The sequence below is a fragment of the Electrophorus electricus genome, chromosome 2 (assembly GCF_013358815.1).
Source record: "Electrophorus electricus isolate fEleEle1 chromosome 2, fEleEle1.pri, whole genome shotgun sequence".
Lineage (NCBI taxonomy): Eukaryota > Metazoa > Chordata > Actinopteri > Gymnotiformes > Gymnotidae > Electrophorus > Electrophorus electricus.
In genome coordinates, this window is record NC_049536.1 from 13648061 (window position 1) to 13665231 (window position 17171).

General features: G+C 38.6%; 2 protein-coding genes across 2 annotated transcripts; both read right to left on the reverse strand.

The window, feature by feature from the left end:
- Positions 1–1360: 1360 nt before the first annotated feature.
- On the reverse strand, positions 1361–5857 carry LOC113569392 (plexin-A4-like). Its single transcript, XM_035523748.1, has 5 exons — positions 3621–5857; positions 3330–3461; positions 2256–2390; positions 1838–1934; positions 1361–1368 (listed from the first exon to the last, which is right to left on the reverse strand). Exons 1-5 carry the CDS (start codon positions 4539–4541, stop codon positions 1361–1363), a joined length of 1293 nt encoding a protein of 430 aa, XP_035379641.1. The 5' UTR covers positions 4542–5857.
- A 4342-nt stretch (positions 5858–10199) lies between these two features.
- Positions 10200–15789, reverse strand: LOC118240951. Its single transcript, XM_035523584.1, has 9 exons — positions 15709–15789; positions 14774–14812; positions 14237–14367; positions 13976–14152; positions 12153–12255; positions 11771–11950; positions 11389–11544; positions 11021–11129; positions 10200–10739 (listed from the first exon to the last, which is right to left on the reverse strand). The coding sequence occupies exons 2-9, from the start codon at positions 14807–14809 to the stop codon at positions 10654–10656; spliced, it is 978 nt and encodes a 325-aa protein (XP_035379477.1). The 5' UTR covers positions 14810–14812; positions 15709–15789; the 3' UTR covers positions 10200–10653.
- Between the last annotated feature and the right edge of the window lie 1382 nt (positions 15790–17171).

Genomic DNA, 17171 nt, shown 5'->3' on the forward strand with positions numbered 1-17171 from the left:
ACAAATTCATCTTGTAAATTAAATCGTGTTACACTGTGTTCACATTTGCTTTGTCATAGATTATTTGAGACTTTTAAAGAAAAAAAATGCAGAGATGAAGTTTTAGGCATACTAACCTTTCATGCTCTCTAATTGTTTACCATTTGTTTTTCCTTCGACTTTCCTTAAACTACATTATACTTGGAAACTGGCAACTTCCACTAGACATTGAAGATTACACTATCATCAAAAACTACATCCAAAGAACTACTTAAAAATGTAAGCAACATTAGCATTTTTATATTTATATCATGGCCGCTTCCGTACTTCTTCAGTGTGCAGAGTGCAACATGTTTAGCTATTCTTTGTCCATCGTTAGTGATAGTTTTATCTGTGAGAAGTGTAGATTTATTGCTAGTCTGACAGAAGGTTCTAATGCTAGAGGTAGACATCCAGACCTTAGAAAGTGTTAGACATATTGACGAGTTAGAAGTACAAGCTCTGGATGCCTTAAGTAAAGTTAACAAGCCCTCAACTCTGGCACTACAGCCCTTGCAGGAACACTACAGCCCTACGGCAAAATAGCTGAGCTTTGGCTCGCCCATGGGAGCACCACACCTCTTCCATTCAAGTGTCCAACCACTTATCAAAAAATCTAACCTAAAAAATCTAAAAATCATGTCAGCTATCAAACTACAGGCAGATCTTAAACCTTCCATTTATTTTCAAGTTCAAACCTGAATCAGAACCAGATACATGAAGTCTTTCAGTCAGAGTTTAGGCCTCATCATAGTACAGAGAGAGCACTGATTAAAGTAGTTAATGACCTGTTGTTGGCTTCTGACCAGGGTTGTTTCTTTGCTTATATTGCTTGATCTGAGTGCAGCATTTGACACTATAGATCACAACATTTCACTAGATAGACTTGTTGGGATTAGGGGAACAGCCCTTTCCTGGTTTAAATCTTATCTAGCCAGTCACTGCCAGTTTGTTAGAAATGGAGACTTTACAGCATACAACAAGGTTAGCTATGGTGTCCCACAAGGATCTGTTCTAGGGCCTCTGCTTTTTCTTTATATATGCTACCTCTAAGTGACATTACATGTAAACACTGTGCTAGTTTCCACTGCTACGCTGATGATACTCAAATATATATCTCAGCCAAACCAGAGGACTTATATCATCTTAGTATTATTGAGGAATGCATAGAGGATGGCAAACACTAGATGCTAGGGCCAAAAAATGCTAACAGGCTTTCTGACAGATCATCCCTGATGGATCCTGCTAGTGTGGATAAATACGAAAGATGAAATAGGTATGTGGTACATTGTTATGCTGTTTTGAGTCAGGGAAAGTTCAGTTAGACTGCTCAAGAGTTGGGCTAGTCTGCTATGGAATAAAAACCACGTTATATTAACAGAGTTAATGTCTGCTGAGAAATTTCTCGTTAACACTACAATAGCTGCTACATGTTTGCACACATATCTGGGTACCATTGCTTTAAATAAAATTCCCCTTACATTATGTCTTATTGGCTGTATGATATTATGGTAGAATAGCTGCTGTAATGATTGAGCTGGCAGAATATAGAGAATAATTAACTATTATACTTGAGCTTAACCTTTTGTTTGGTATTATATCAAAAGATTAAGGAAATCAATACAGCAACAGCATTAATATATTATACATAATATACATTATTCCTGTTTAGATGTTTATTCAATGGCAGTGTTAGTGTTTTAGCAAGTGTTACTGTAAAACTCAACTTATTATATTACATGAAATACCAGAAAAGTTAAAATGTTAATGCAGTGTTGGGTATGAGAGATGTGTATGAGTAGATGAGAAACATACTTGCTTGTGTTCATACACCAGCCACAGAGAGGGTCCTGAGAGGACCTGCAGTGTCTCAATGTGCTGTACATACCACACTGAGTTACTGCCACTCGCCGGATCTGCAACATACACACAGGAAACCTGGTTAGGATCACATGATCAGGACACATACATGATCATGAACAGGACACATACATGATCATGAACAGGACACATACATGATCATGATCAGGACACATACATGATCATGAACAGGACACATACATTTCCTCAAATTAAAACATAGTCACTGAGTTTACACTTTGAGCTCTTTAAAGAACTTATTAAATACTTACGGGACACTTTGCATAGATGAAATTATCATCCTAAAAATTTTTTTGAAATATTTTAACAATACATATGTAAGCATTGGATGAAGGGACCTTAGTTCTAAAACTCACTTGATTTCTCAAAACTATGTAGATGCATTTATGATCCACTGGGTCAAAGTACATTCTGGAAAACAGCATTCTGTCATCATCAGATCTGTATAGCACCTTCATACATCCTGGTCTGAAAGACTTATCCAATACAAGCTGAAAACACAAATAAATAACACAATCTCTGATGTCTGGTCAAGAGAGACAAATGAAATAAACATCACTAGAGATGGCATGATGCCAGTTTCTCTGATACCAAACTGATACCAATATCTTGCATTTGAGTGTTGCCCAATATCAACACTGATCCAATATTTTTTCATTTAAAACCACATTGGAACTGTAGTTTAGTTGTTTGGGGGAATTGTTTTGTGTGAGATATATTATATATGATATTTTTGAGATGTTATGCATGGATTGACAACAAAAAACTGTTTACTAAAGCATTTAATTTTTTTTGCTTCCATTGCCTTACAGTCAGTGTCTCAGTTACTGAGATTATATTTACTGCCTTGGACATCACCAGCTAGCTCTCTCTCTCTCTCTCTCTCTCTCTCTCTCTCTCTCTCTCTCTCTCTCTCTCTCTCTGTCTGGTTGTCTCTGCTCAGTTTTTACACTATAGCTTGTCTGCATATTTTCTTATTACTGAATGCAACTGTAATTCCACATCAACTTAATAATAACCTTATAACTGTACTTCTGAAGTACATCGCTGTTCTACCCGCTAAACAGCAAATGCACACCAGGCACTAGGTGAGCAGACGGAGAGACTACCTGTACTAGGAGTGCCTGTTCACTCAAACTCTGCTTCTGTTTCTGTCAGGTATCTGCTGCTCTTTCTCCTTTCCTAGACTCTGAATTTCATTCACTTCAAGGTCAAACTGAAAATGTAAATGCTTTAAATGCTTTCACTAGTAGGTAGATAGCCTATTCCCCAGACTGGGTTATTCAAATTATAGCAAAGGAAATCACACCTGTGTCAGTACATGCATGGATATTGGCGTGCTCTGTCATGGTTTTACTGAAATATGTCATATATTAACAATATAACAGATATATTCCATTAGGGAATAAAAGAGGTGCAGGCAGACAGACCTTAATCAGCTGACCATTTCCTGTTCCAATGTACAGGACAATCCACGATCCTTTTTTTTGTGCCGCCACAGAGGTCATTGAACTAACTTTGAAAACCTCAGACTGTGGCTTTAATACCTTGTCCCTTTTAACCTGCAGAAACGACACAGAAAAAATTTAAAAAGACATGTCAAGTACTGATTAAAATATTGTGAATGGGAATTCTGACGATAATGTTTAAGGCATGCAAATCACAGTAAATATTATGTTTGTCAAACGTGCACACTTGAATCGTACGTTTGTGTTTCCTACCTCTGCACACTTTGGACTACATTCGAAATCTGAAGGAACTTGGTTTCCTGGATCGCTGATGTCGAATATAGCCAAAGCAGTGTCATCGTGCTCTTCTTGGGCAGTGAATATTCCCACCCATAAAAGAGGGCTCCCAGAGGAGATAACGGCAGAGGACAAGAGCTTGCGGCGGGGTTTATCCTCACAACACTGTAACCGCGCACCTTTCAGGGATCTGGTCATTTTTGATTTTTTGCGGCTGTTATGCATCCTTAAGAGCACAACACTCGGTGCTGTTGCAGACTTAATGTTGAGAAATAAGTACGAGTGAGAGTGCGAAGATGTTTGAAACCCGTCCACCCACTCAACATCCTTAACTATAACACATGAGTCGGTTGGTTCACTGGCTGTTGTAGAGAAAATATCGCCCGTCTGGGAGTGTAGAGTATTCCACAAGGTTACACCTCCTTGGAAGTTACACCCTGTATATTTTTTTGCCTTGTCTTCATTCTCCCCGGCAACCAACAAATATGCACCCCTGGATTGTACTCCGTTACTTTGATCAAAATCGACAAGGAATGCCATCGATGATTTATCCACTAATGGTACAACTGACAGAGCCTCTCTGTAGATAGTTTTGGTTATGTCATTTATATCGAGGACCTCACAATATCCACTTGTATCACTTCCACAGACAATCAGTGTACCATTAGCGTCGAAAGGCAATAAAATATTAACTTTGTTTGGATGTGTATGGTTTGGTAAATCCTTAAACTTTTCCTCTACTAGATCGAGACGCATCTGGTGGAGGCGAGAGTCGGTAACAACGTACACCTTACCCTGTCCAACAACAAAGTTCCTAATTTCTCCTTTAAAGTTGTACTCCAACGCGTAAACGCCATATTTAAATAAAATAAGTATTCCAAGAAATACAGCCCTCATTTTGCATTGCCAAGTGGCGAACGAACAATACACAAAATCGAAGCTGTCTACGCGACATGCAGCACTTAGCGCAGTTCATGGAAATGCATCAGAGAACTCTACGAAAAGTAGAAGCGATTACTTCCGCGTCATCTCTTTAACATCCTCAGTCAGTGACGGTTTCCAAATGTGTGTGTACAGCTGCAGCCTAAGAAAACTTTTATTTACAGAAAAAAGATGATGATCCTTAGAAACTGTTCGACATTGTTAGATCCGATCGACTGCAGACACGTAGATTTTCCGATTATCAAGTAAGAATCACAGAAATTTCATTTAACTAATAGCAGTTGTATACCTTTTGCAAGTCCATCGATTCTTCAAGGCTCAGTACTGCACCCCGATGGAGAAATGATTTGTTTTAATTGTTTAACTGTTAAAAATATATAGTCTATATTAAATATATTAGTCGCAGCAAAGTTATTGTATTGTATATCTCTCTCTAACCCTACTATCATAAAGGTTCAGAAGTCAAACCCTACAGTCAACTCAATATAAACCAAAGTTCGTATACACTAATTTTTTTTACAAACACTGCAATTTATGTCCTGTTTAAATTTGGGTTTAGTGAATGAACATGAACAAGCAATGCCTAAACAAGCCATCATAGAAAGGATAAATTAGGTGTGTTCTGTTAGATATCATAAAGGCATTGTTTTACATAATTTGAGATATATATACTAAAATATATAATGAACCTTATAAATATACTAAACAGGATCATAATACACAGTAGTAATAAGTAAGCAGTACTTCCTGATAGCTGTGGCAATCCCAGATGATAGGAACCTTAAGATCAAGGAAGCTGAAAATGTCAGCAAATATAAGGGTCTGGAGAAGGAGCTTAGGAGAATGTAGAGCACCAAGACATGAGTGGTACCAGTGGTGATCGGAGCTCTTGGTACCATCAAGAAGGTCTCAAAAGGAACCTTCAGGAAGCTACCAGGTCACCACAATTGCTAATAATAATAATAATAATAAACCAGCACACAAATAACACTAGCACTTATAAGAAATTAGACATGTTAGCATTTGAAAAGGCAGATAATTTTCATCTGCTTCTATAGCAAATGTGGAATCAAATGACTTTAAATATTCTGCACAATCACAGATAGTGGTGGAAGGATGGCTCTGGAATTGCCAATCTGCTGTCCAGCCCTAGCATCCCTCCACTCACTACACTTCCTGACTCTAACAGACACCTGGATCACCCCTGAGAACTCAGTGATTCCTGTCCTCTGCCTTTTCATTCACACATTCTCTGGGGTGTCTTGGCAGGGGTGGTGGCACAGGTTTACAATTGTCACAACAGCAGCATTTCACTCCACTTTCCATCCCTTCTTTTGAATTTCATCCTATTTCCTGTACTTCCCTACCAAACGTCCCATCATTGTCATCTACCGCCCTCCAGGTTCCCTAGATAACTTCATTGCATTGACAAGCTTGATGTCCTCCTGAGTCAATTCCCCAGTGAAGGAAATCCATTAATTCTCTTTGGTGACTTTGACCTTCCATCAGACAAGCCACATTCCTACTGCACCCTTCCACTGTTGACCTCATTTGACCACACCCTCAACCTGTCTCAGAGAGTGGGCAATGTTCTGGACGTGATTTTCACCCGGACCACCACAACATTGGACATCGCAGTCACCCCCTCCACCTCTCAGACCAACACCTTCTATCCTCCTCTCTCTCCCTCCCTTCTCTTTCCATCCCTATCTCCCCAATGTGTTCTTCATCCTTCTGTTGCAATCTACGCTCCATCACTCCATCATCCTTTACTTCTACTATTTCGTCCACCCTTCCTCACTCTGATGCTCTTTCTTCTCTTTCTCTGGATACAGTTACTAATACTTTCATTTCTACACTCTCCTCATCAATGAATCTTCTGTGCACTCTCTCCTCTAGACCTGCAAGATCTCCCTCACCTTCCTGCTGAAACACTCTGCTGAGAGAACTAAGGACTAAAGAAATATGGTGGAGGAAAACTCACCTAGAGTCAGACCTCAGCTCATACAAGTCTCTCCTTTCCAAGTTCTGAGAAGTTATCCTACTACAGAGGAAAATTTTAATAATCAGCATCTGATCGATGCAAGCTCTTCAGTATTTTTTCTTCTCTCCTTGTCTGAGCTTATGTACTTTGCACATCATCAGTGCATCAGCATTGATCCCTGTATTTCAACAGCTTTCTACTTCATTGGTATTATGGTCTCTAACCTACTGTACTAGGAGGTATTCTATGAGTAAATGACAAAACACTTTTGTAAGTCGCTCTGGATAAGAGCCTCTGCTAAACGCTGTAAATGTAAATATACTATGCCACCATAATTGTGTAGCATTAGGTTAACATTACTGATAAATGTTAGGTTGCAAAACCGATCAAATGCTTGTGGATATAACTAATGCAAGTTCAATAATAAATAAATAATAAATAGCTTCAACAAACATGAAGTAAAAGATGTGCAAGGATCAAACACCAAGCATACAAATCCAAAAGGAAAAACAGGGTCGGAACAATGAAATAGCAAGACACACTTACTGTACCAAGCAACAACGGCAATACTTCACAAAAAGTGAGTCTGTTACGCACGTATAAATAGACAGGTGAAATGAGGCGCATCTGAGATTAATAGTGTGATGAAATGTAGCCTGTGCCTGGTTGGTGATTGGTCTTCTGGGTTGAGTATGGGATTCTGGGATTTGTAGTGGAAGGTGGCTGAGGGTGACATGACAATATTAAACTAAAATAAAATAGCATTCGCTAAACATGCAGTTAGCAGCTTGCAAAGTGTATCGGTTCCAACAGGAACAAGGCGAGCGGCAGACGGCAAATGCAGGAAGCGGTTTATTGAGCTAGGGAAAGAAAAACACGGCAGGCTTATAAACAGAGACAAAGGGAAAAAACTGAAGCGAAATAACACACGAACTAAACAAACGGAAAAGGAAGGACGACGACCGTAATCTAAACACGACAGAACAAACCTAACTTAACAAAATAACCGACAAGCTAGGGAACGAAACGCGGCTTAAATAACCAAGACCACCAAAGACTAACCAGATACAGGTGAACATAGGAACAGCGAAAACTAAAACAAGAATGGAATAAAGGAACATACGAGGGGCGGAGAAAACGAAACCAAAAAACCGAACAACAAGTAGTCAAGGAAAACATATGCGACAGGGAAACCATGGAAACATGGATGCCAGGAGGGTGGCCAATCGTGACACAATGTGTACAAACAAAATGTGTACAAATGTGTAATAATAATAGTACCATGAAGCCTTATTTATATATCACTTATTAATCAAAGTGCTTTATAAAAGGATACAATAGGAATAAATAAAATAACAAAACAGAAAAAAAGTAAAGCGCAACAGTAAAATTCAATAAAGATAAAAATAAGAGTTTTAAATGTGAAAATAAAGAATATTAGCAAAAAATATTAGCAATCTTAATATTAATGAAAGGTTAAACTGCACAGGGAGGGTCAGACCCTCCTTGAATGTGTCTACATCATCATAAACTTCTATCAGGGCACTCAGTGACGATGTCATCGCTCAAAAAACATGGCCACTATCAGCCAATTCATCCTCATCATGCATTTAATAGGTTTGACATTGGCCATTCAACTACCAAGTAGTGTATGTTTATAGTAAAATGGAAAAATGTCTTTATTCATATTTATTACTGTGAAAAAAGTTTGTATATTTTTATATGTTTAAAATTGAATTTTAGAATTAATTAACTACCAGCTTTAAAAAGCCTATTAACAAAAACTCCCAAAGTGACTCACTTTACAATTCCCATGGTGGCTCCCCAGCTACTGCATGCACCAACTCTATGGAATGTCTGTGGTTTAAATCCCAACCACTGCACACTTCAGGCAATGATGAATGAAGTTATTTAACATCTTTAATAATGATGCTTATGGGATGCATCAGTCAGACATAAGAGTTATTGCCCAGACTGGTGCATAGTGTACAGTCATGTCAGACACACAAGTTAATACTCAGACTAGTGCTTGGACCCTGTGATCACTGCTTGTGGCTGTATATATTATTTACTATTATTTACAATTTGTCTGGTGCTGCAGCTATTTCATTTTACTTTATTAATTACATTTTTTGAATGACCATTTGAGAATTTATTCTATTGTGAAATGTAGTGAGTATTACTCACATAAAAATAAACTCACATTACTCAATGTGCAAGACTTCATTTGCCACGAGAACACAAAACAGTGCAAAACAGGGATACACAAGTATGACATAAGATAAGATAAGATAAGTTAAGATAAGATATGATAAGATAAGATAAGATTGCTTTTTATTATATCTCCTGGGGAAATTTATGTTGCTACAGCAGTAGAATTTACTCTCTACTGCTATTACACATAACCCAGATAACATTGTGGGTTATAGCCCGCTGATATTGTCAGTGCCTCATGCGGTCGCACAGTTACTACTGGAACAGAAAATATCACACATTACAGTACTGAGGTTGCTCAAGTATCACACAATACTGCTAGAAATGCCAAATATAACTTTGAAAACGGCGCACTATGCAAATGTACTTTGCAAATGTACTTTGCTCTCCTAGGACAGATCTTGGGGAATCACCGCTACACCACCCTGACTTGGTGCTATTTTTGGATGGATCGGCATTCAGGGATGCCGAATCAGGGAAAACCCGCATTGGATTTGCAGTAGTAAACCAAATTTAAACCCTCCTGCCAGGCTCGCTACCAGGGTATCTATCAGCACAAGCAGCAAAGGTAGTGGCATTGACTGAGGCATGCAAATTAGTGGAAAAGTCACAGCCTGGCACAGCATCGTACATCCTGTGTAAAACTAACGCACTTCCTCCTACTAACGCGTTTACCCCAACAGCTGACTTTATGGAGCTCCACAGCCTCGTGCTACCAGAGGAGAGGTCCGTAAGGAAAAAAGCAGGTGCACATGTAAAGTAAGGATATATAAAGCAGGATATGGTATGGCCCCAGTGGTAAACCCTGTCTGCCAAAGGGATGTTTCCATACTATGCTAAGTTGACCCATGGTAGGGACCATGTGTCAGAAGGAGGGATGTACAATAGCACAGCACAGCACTGGTTCACAAAGGGATGTACTACATTCTCCCCACTTATCCTATTTCACAAAACTGCACTTGGGATTTTTAACTAAAGGTCCAGGGGCAGGGACATGTCTGTTAGGGATTTTGCATATTATTCTTCTTTATTCCATCCATATAAAGGGGGTTGGCTTTCTTGGGAGGTTTACCATGAATGAAGAGGAATAAAGTACCAAATGAATAAAGTAACAAATGAAAAATATAAAAGTCTTGAAACACTTCGTACCACATGGCCTTCAAATTTGTTGCATACCACAATAAATGAACATAACATGAAAAATTAAATGCAATCAATTAATATATTTCCACCTAGCTGGTTAGTATAATATTACAAGTAAACACAATTAGAAATGGTTAAGTATTTGGCTGCAATAAGCATTGCAAAAGAAGGTCAGCTTCTTTTTAGAAGTGCAGATATATATATATATATATATATATATATATATATATATATATATATATATATATATATATATATATATATATATATATATATATATATATATATAAAAATGAGAGAGACAGAGAGAGTGCGAGACAGAGAAGTGCAGAGAAGACTATTAATCTTTGTCATCTTCTCACCCTTACTCATCAAGGGTAAAGAGGAGAGCGAGAAACATGATGGCCAACCCCTCACACCCCAACTACTCTCTCTTCCAATGGTTCCCCTCCCAGAAGAAACTGAGGATAAGAGTCCTGAGATACCACACCAGTCAGCACCTGAACAGCTCCTTTTTCCCTAGTCACAGTCCTCTTAAACAAGAACACTTCTCACAACCTCCCTCTCCCTTTATTGCTCAATTGCACAGAAATGTAAAAAAACAAAAAACAGTCCCAAACTGGCCTTCAACACACGTCTTGTTCTTCAGTGATGTATGATTTGCTTTTCGGCAATATGGCTCAATGTCAGATGCAAAGATGCAACCAAGTTGAGTTACTCTATAGATCACCCAGGCTGTCTTTCTGCAGGGTCATCCCTCCCCTGCTGGGCAGTCTCTCTGCCCCAAAGATGATGCACAGCCAAGCCTCCTGCTGCCAAAATAATAATAATGATAATAATAATAATAATAATAAAAAACCAACAAGCAAATAAGGAAACTATAACACGCATGAAATTAAGCATTAACATTTGAGAAGGCAGATTGTATTCATCTGCTACATTAGTAAATGTAGAAGCAAATGTTGAAATGCTGGACCTAAACTCCAGCTAAACAGAGGTACACACATACACACGTTAAGCATCCAGATGACAATTACCACAAACCAGGGTTCAAAGAATTAATCTTAAAACTCTCCATCAGCTCAGTACTTACCAATAGCACCAAGAAGAATCAAAACGATTAATATGATAAGTATGTACAAATGTATTTTATGTACAAATGTTTTCATCTGTAGAGTTTTTTTAATACTGCCAAACTCAATCTGAAAAATATGAAAGAAATCAGAGTTCTTTTTACCAACTGAGACAGTGTCCTGAAATTGTGTTTAAAGTGATTTGCATTATATGAAAAAAAAACATACAATTGTTTTTAAAAAGATTTATTTTAAATACAAAATGTGCTCAGGAATATTCAGAGGTGCTCACACTTTTAATAGTACAATGTGCTCAAACAAGACCATAACAGTCCAAATGAGAACATTACAGTCAATGGTAAAATGATGACAAACTAAACAGCCTTACCCTCAGTGAGTCCACGCTGACTGCCTTTCCTCCAACAATCTTACAAAGGACAGCAGTGGACTTAATCTCTAGTATCAAACACGGAAACGGCTCCTCTTTCTGCAGCCCTAACACATTCACCTCCTTCATACTTAAATTCAACCTGTCTTCATTTTTCTTGAGAACATGAGAGAGAGTATAACACAGAAACATGTCACATGACAAAACACAAAAAGTCTATCTTTGTAACAAAGGAAGAGTAAGTATAATCAGGCTTGCTAGAGAAGAGCAAGCACTTTAATCTGAATTAAAATACTCCAAAGATGGTCTTGGAACTTTATGATTTGCAGTGCAGTTACAACAGCATGTATATCTGAAAAGAAAGTTGCAAATGGTGCCTTACCTGTATGGTGATGAGCACATCATTGTCATCCAGAGATGTGCCAAAGCTGGTGAATTCTGGATCTGGGAGGTAGTAGAGAGTTTCTGCGCAGGGCACTGTTATGTTTCCCACTCTGAGTGATACACTGAATGGCCCTGGTGCCTGGTATTCTCTCATAATGTCAGAGTGGAACCAAAAGGACTGAGATAATATGAAAAAGCCATACTTCATAAATTAAACTCTGAATTATAGACACATAATATGAACTGATAAAATACTACATATGGAAAAGAGTTTCTAACTTGGGGAATATGGTTTATAATACACTGGACCATTAGGTAGCTGTTAATTTTTTAAACAATAGAAATTGTATGAGCACCAAATGAAGAGCACCATTTCATACCTTGTTGGCCGAGTTGAGTATGATCTCTTTGGACGATAAATGAACAGTGACTGCCTCTGCATACTCCAAATTGGTCCCCAGCACATGAATCTGCCGCTCACCACTGAAAGACAAACGTTAAACAATTATTTAATCAGATAATGTTCAAGACAGTGTGACAGAGGTGAAATAAAGCTAGTAAAGCACTTGGGTAGCATGAAACAGCAAGTGTGAACATTGCAATCATGTTTCTCAAGAAATGCTGAACCAAGATCCATTTATCAAGCAAGAAATATTTTGGTAGCCTAAGTAGCTTTAAAGCCAGCAGCACAAGCATTACATGGCTTTATGGGGCAGAGAAAGGAAACTCGCAAATAAAGGGCATAGTTTTGGGGTGCTTACACTACTCATGTGTGTTTAGGCTGGGTGGTTCGAGCACTGTGACCCTGTGAGAATGCCCCGTAGATGGATGGTATGATCCGCTGAACTTTCTGGATTTACGCGTGGTTTTGTGTCAAGGATGGAGTACAAGTTTCATCGCACCACACTGCAACTCATATGATGTCTGTCCAATCTGCTGAAAGAACTTGCATCGCTTTGGCATACCCCTCCTTTTGTATCTTCTGGGCTTTCTCCGTGTTTTTGCTGCCCCCCTGTTAGTGGTGCCATTTTCATCCTCATCTTAAGGACACAGGACAGGCTGCTGGGCTTTTTGCCATTGTTGTGACCTTCCCGCGACCCCTTCCAGCGGACCGTTAACTTCTCTGTCGTAGAGCAATTGGAACGGAGAGAATCCGGCGGATGCTTGTGGCACTTCTCTGTATAGGAAGAGCAAGTATGGGAAGAGCCATGTATCCCAGTTTGTATCCGTGTCTGCAACAAACTTCTTCAGCATGGCCTTCCCTGTGTTGCTGAATCTTTCAACGAGGCCATCTGTCTAAGGGTGGTAAGATGTGGTTCTTGGTCTGTGAGTATTTCCCTCGGTATGCCTACTCTGGAAATGAACTGCACCAGAGCACTGACCAACTGCCTTGTTTTGACTTTCCTTAGGGGAAATGCCTCTGGGTAGCAAGTTGCATAGTCACAGAGTACTGGTATTTATTGGTTTCCTGGCTGACTTCTGAGTAAGGAACTGACTTTATCCATCGCAATCCTTGGGAATGAAGTCTTTACTATGGGTAGGTTTATCAGTGATACTCTGATGTTTTTGCTGGAGCTTCAAGTTAGCAGACCCCCAAAATTGAAATGAAACCTACATCACTGCAGCAAAGTATAATTAGCTGCAATGCTGTTAGGAAGTGGCTAACCATCACCAGGTCTCTGCTAGAGAATGAGCAATAGATGCTCAAACCACAATCAGGTCAAAGAGTTTAGCTGCACTCGCCTCAGATCGCCTTGTTTCTGCAAGTTATAATAAAACTAACTCCATTGTGTGATACAACTCAGTAAAGCTGATTCTGAGGATTCCTTGGAACATTTCTTAAAGTTTACTTCAAGCTTATCATTGGGGTATCCAAAACTGTAAAGGCCACCAAATTATTCTTTTTTAAATGTCAAACTTGACTAATTTTGCATTGTTGTATGTCTTCAAAATGGATCAAGCTATTTTACAAGTATAATGTAATAACATTGTAATAACATGAGACTGTATGATATTTCTTAACCCAAAAACATGTTGCTGGAATTGGGACTCATTTGTCAGAAAAGTTATAAATATTTTTGGACAAAAATGAATAAAATTTGAATTAAATATTTTAGCTGGAAACTGGTTCTTTGTATTGTACTCTAACATTTTTGGCATCATTTTGGTGCTATGACCGTCAGAGATTTTCACTGTGCTTTACCTGGCCCATGTGATTCTAGGCTGCAGTCCAGTACACGTAGGCTGGGAGCCATAGGTGATGGTGGCGTTGCTATGACAACTTCCGTCTGCTGTCACCACACACACCCTGACAGCTCCTTTATTTCCATTTGGAATGTGGAACCTCAGAGTGTCAGTGGAGCATTCTAACACAGGAATCCTGTGGAATTAAACAGCAAGAGTAAACAAACAAAACAAATGTGTCTCTATACACACCAATACACACACCACCTGTAACACTCACTCCTTTGAATTGCAGGCCATGATTCCTTGGAGGAGAATTTTCACAACTTGTTCCAGATTTTTCCCCTTCATCACTGCATTGTTTTTGCCATGAAAAGAGACCTGACTAGGCCACAGAGAAATGATCTCTGGCTAATAAAGAACATGAACAGAAGAAGTGTTTGATACTGGCCATCTGATGCACCGCCTACAGACTTCCTGCATTGATACTGGCTGTTTGATGCACTGTTAATGAAACGATGACGCCTACAGAATTTTACATTGCATGCTTGCCTCATTATGTACATAACTAATCAACATCAACAATGTTGGTCTTAGACAGAAAAAAAATGTAAAGAAATTCTTACAAATACAAAAAGCATGAGTCATTCTGTGTTTCATGTTCTAAATAAAACAAATTATCCTGTGCAAGAAGACTTGCTACTCGATTTATGAACACAAATGTCTTCTGGAGTCCATTTCCCTTTTCAAGGCCCCCACTTTCCTCAGACACACACAGATCTTTCCGCTGATACAGTGTATGAGACTCTTTACTTACTGTGTAGTTCTTCCTAGCAGTTAGTTGTTTACACATATCCTACAGAGAAGGAAAACAATAACAAAAAAGCAAGTCAACTGTATTTTCTTTGTCACTCAATTCAAATCGCAACATTCAAAAATGCCAAACTTTTTTCTTTTTTTTTTTAAAACAGAACATTTTATTGGAGGTTTGTTTGCGATTGTTAAAAGAAACACTGTTTCAGTTGGCAACTGCTATCTTATTCAGGTATACTCAAATAAATGCATCAATGCATTCATTCACTGGACGAAATAACCAATTACCAATACATTTAATGGTAGAAATTCTAAAAAGACATAACGGTCTTTAGATTACATAAGTTACTGTTGTATGTCAATGTAACCTGGTTTTCAGCGGTACTCTATTACATTAAAAACCAAAAGGCAAGCTTAAGTACATTATGGTCAACAGTGTGAAAGGCAGTGCTAAAGTCAGCACTAATGGTGTTATTTTACTTAAATCAGTATTTAGCTGTCTCAGTGTTATGAAGTAGAAATATGATTTAAAACAAAAATTAACTACATCATCATGTCACTGGGAATTAAATATAGAAAATTAAGAATAATAAACATAAAAACTGAATAGAAATAACAAAATTAAGACCTTAAGCATTAAGAAATAGTCGTCATGTGCGTGTGCCCTTAGATGAACTGTTCGCTGAATGCACCTGTGAATAGATTACATGATCCTACCTGTATGTGCACCTGTGAACAGATTACATGATCCTTCCTGTATGTGCACCTGTGAATAGATTACATGATCCTTCCTGTATGTGCACCTGTGAATAGATTACATGATCCTTCCTGTATGTGCACCTGTGAATAGATTACATGATCCTTCCTGTATGTGCACCTGTGAATAGATTATATGATCCTTCCTGTATGTACACCTGTGAATAGATTACATGATCCTACCTCTATGTGCACCTGTGGTGCAGACCCATGATTCCAGGTACATGTCTGGTTACTGGAGTTCCAGTGACACCCAGATGAGACACAGGCTGTGCACCTGAAAATACAACACAACCCTGCTGAACCTCATCTGAACACCTGAACCAGTAAACAAGTCATAGGCAGTACACTGGAACATACAACACACACAACCCTGCTGAACCTCATCTGAACACCTGAACCTAAAACCAAGTCATCACACTCAATACTGATCCCCAATTTGCTTGTTTCCAAGTTTTTGGTACAAAAAAATTAAAACCTGATGGCCAGCTGGGTACCACACAACAGAATGTTGACCACTAGATTTACAGTAGAAAAAACTATTAATAATGTCAGTGTTTTAATGTGCATTATGAGGAACTGTATTCAAATTATAATTCTGCATTAAGGAGCAAGTTTCTTGTTAGTGAGGAATGGTGTTTAAGGTACAATTCTATTAAATGAATAGACAGTGATATTGAGCCATACAAGCAGCACTGTCCAATGGGATCAGCCGTTTTAACGGGTTTTTAATCCTGTAAAACCATTCCCTGCTCCATATGAACCCGTATTATTCATATTTCATACTAATTTCCTAAAAGAATTTATATGACCAAGTTGTGACTTTGTGAGCTTTCTAATGATCTTCTTCCTCTTCTTCCTAGCATTGTCCGGCCAGTGCAGGATCAGCCGTTTGGATCTTTTTGATCCCTTGGGCTGCAGCAAAAGATGACCGACCGGCTTGTTGCCACAGCCTGACGTCGGGTCCGTGTTCGGCTCGGTACCACCTTGTAGTTTGGAAGTCTCCAGCGGCACCACTAGGATGGACGGACGCCACCGCCGAGCTTTCTAGTGAGAGATTCTCATTATTCCATTTTCATGCCTTTCTCTGTGATAGCAACTAGGACGTCCTTAGTGCCAGCAAGTCTAACGACAGCAACCATAATACAGCACTTAAGCCTTGAACAAACAAGTAATCAGTTTTAATCTCCAATTTATTGAGGTATTCATAACTTCCCCCCCCCCCCCCAAGTAAAATAACACCAACTGAAAATCTACTGTAATGACCCACTATTTTTAAATGACATGAATGCTCTTACTTAGCATATGGTGAGCTCTCTGAGATGTCTGGGCAATTTCTCAGTTTCAGGCTTTCTGGAAGAGTCTTATCTCCAATAGTGACAGTTGCTGTGACTTGGAGTCCTAGTTATCCAAAACAATTACTGGTTAAACATGTTCAGTTACTGAAAAATGTCAAACACTCAACAACTTATTTTTTGCATGTGCCATTAAATAAAATTGCCATTACTATATATTTTTGAATGTTTAGGAGCAAATTAGGATTGCAATGTTAATGCTTTGCACCTTAAACTATTTATGCTTTATAACAAACACACCTAGAAATAAGAATTATATACTGTTAACTGAATACAACCCCATTCTACAGT

Excerpts from the sequence above, each read along its gene's own strand:
- LOC118240951 (XM_035523584.1), bottom strand. The coding sequence starts at position 14,809 with ATGTGTAAACAACTAACTGCTAGGAAGAACTACACA. Across the intron at positions 14,368-14,773 it reads CTGCTAGGAAGAACTACACA|CCAGAGATCATTTCTCTGTG; the intron begins GTAAGTAAAGAG and ends GTTCTTTATTAG. Across the intron at positions 11,545-11,770 it reads ATGTGCTCATCACCATACAG|AAAAATGAAGACAGGTTGAA; the intron begins GTAAGGCACCAT and ends CATGTTCTCAAG.
- LOC113569392 (XM_035523748.1), bottom strand. The coding sequence starts at position 4,541 with ATGAGGGCTGTATTTCTTGGAATACTTATTTTATTTAAATATGGCGTT. Across the intron at positions 3,462-3,620 it reads GTAGTCCAAAGTGTGCAGAG|GTTAAAAGGGACAAGGTATT; the intron begins GTAGGAAACACA and ends TCGTTTCTGCAG. Across the intron at positions 2,391-3,329 it reads GAAATGGTCAGCTGATTAAG|CTTGTATTGGATAAGTCTTT; the intron begins GTCTGTCTGCCT and ends TTGTGTTTTCAG.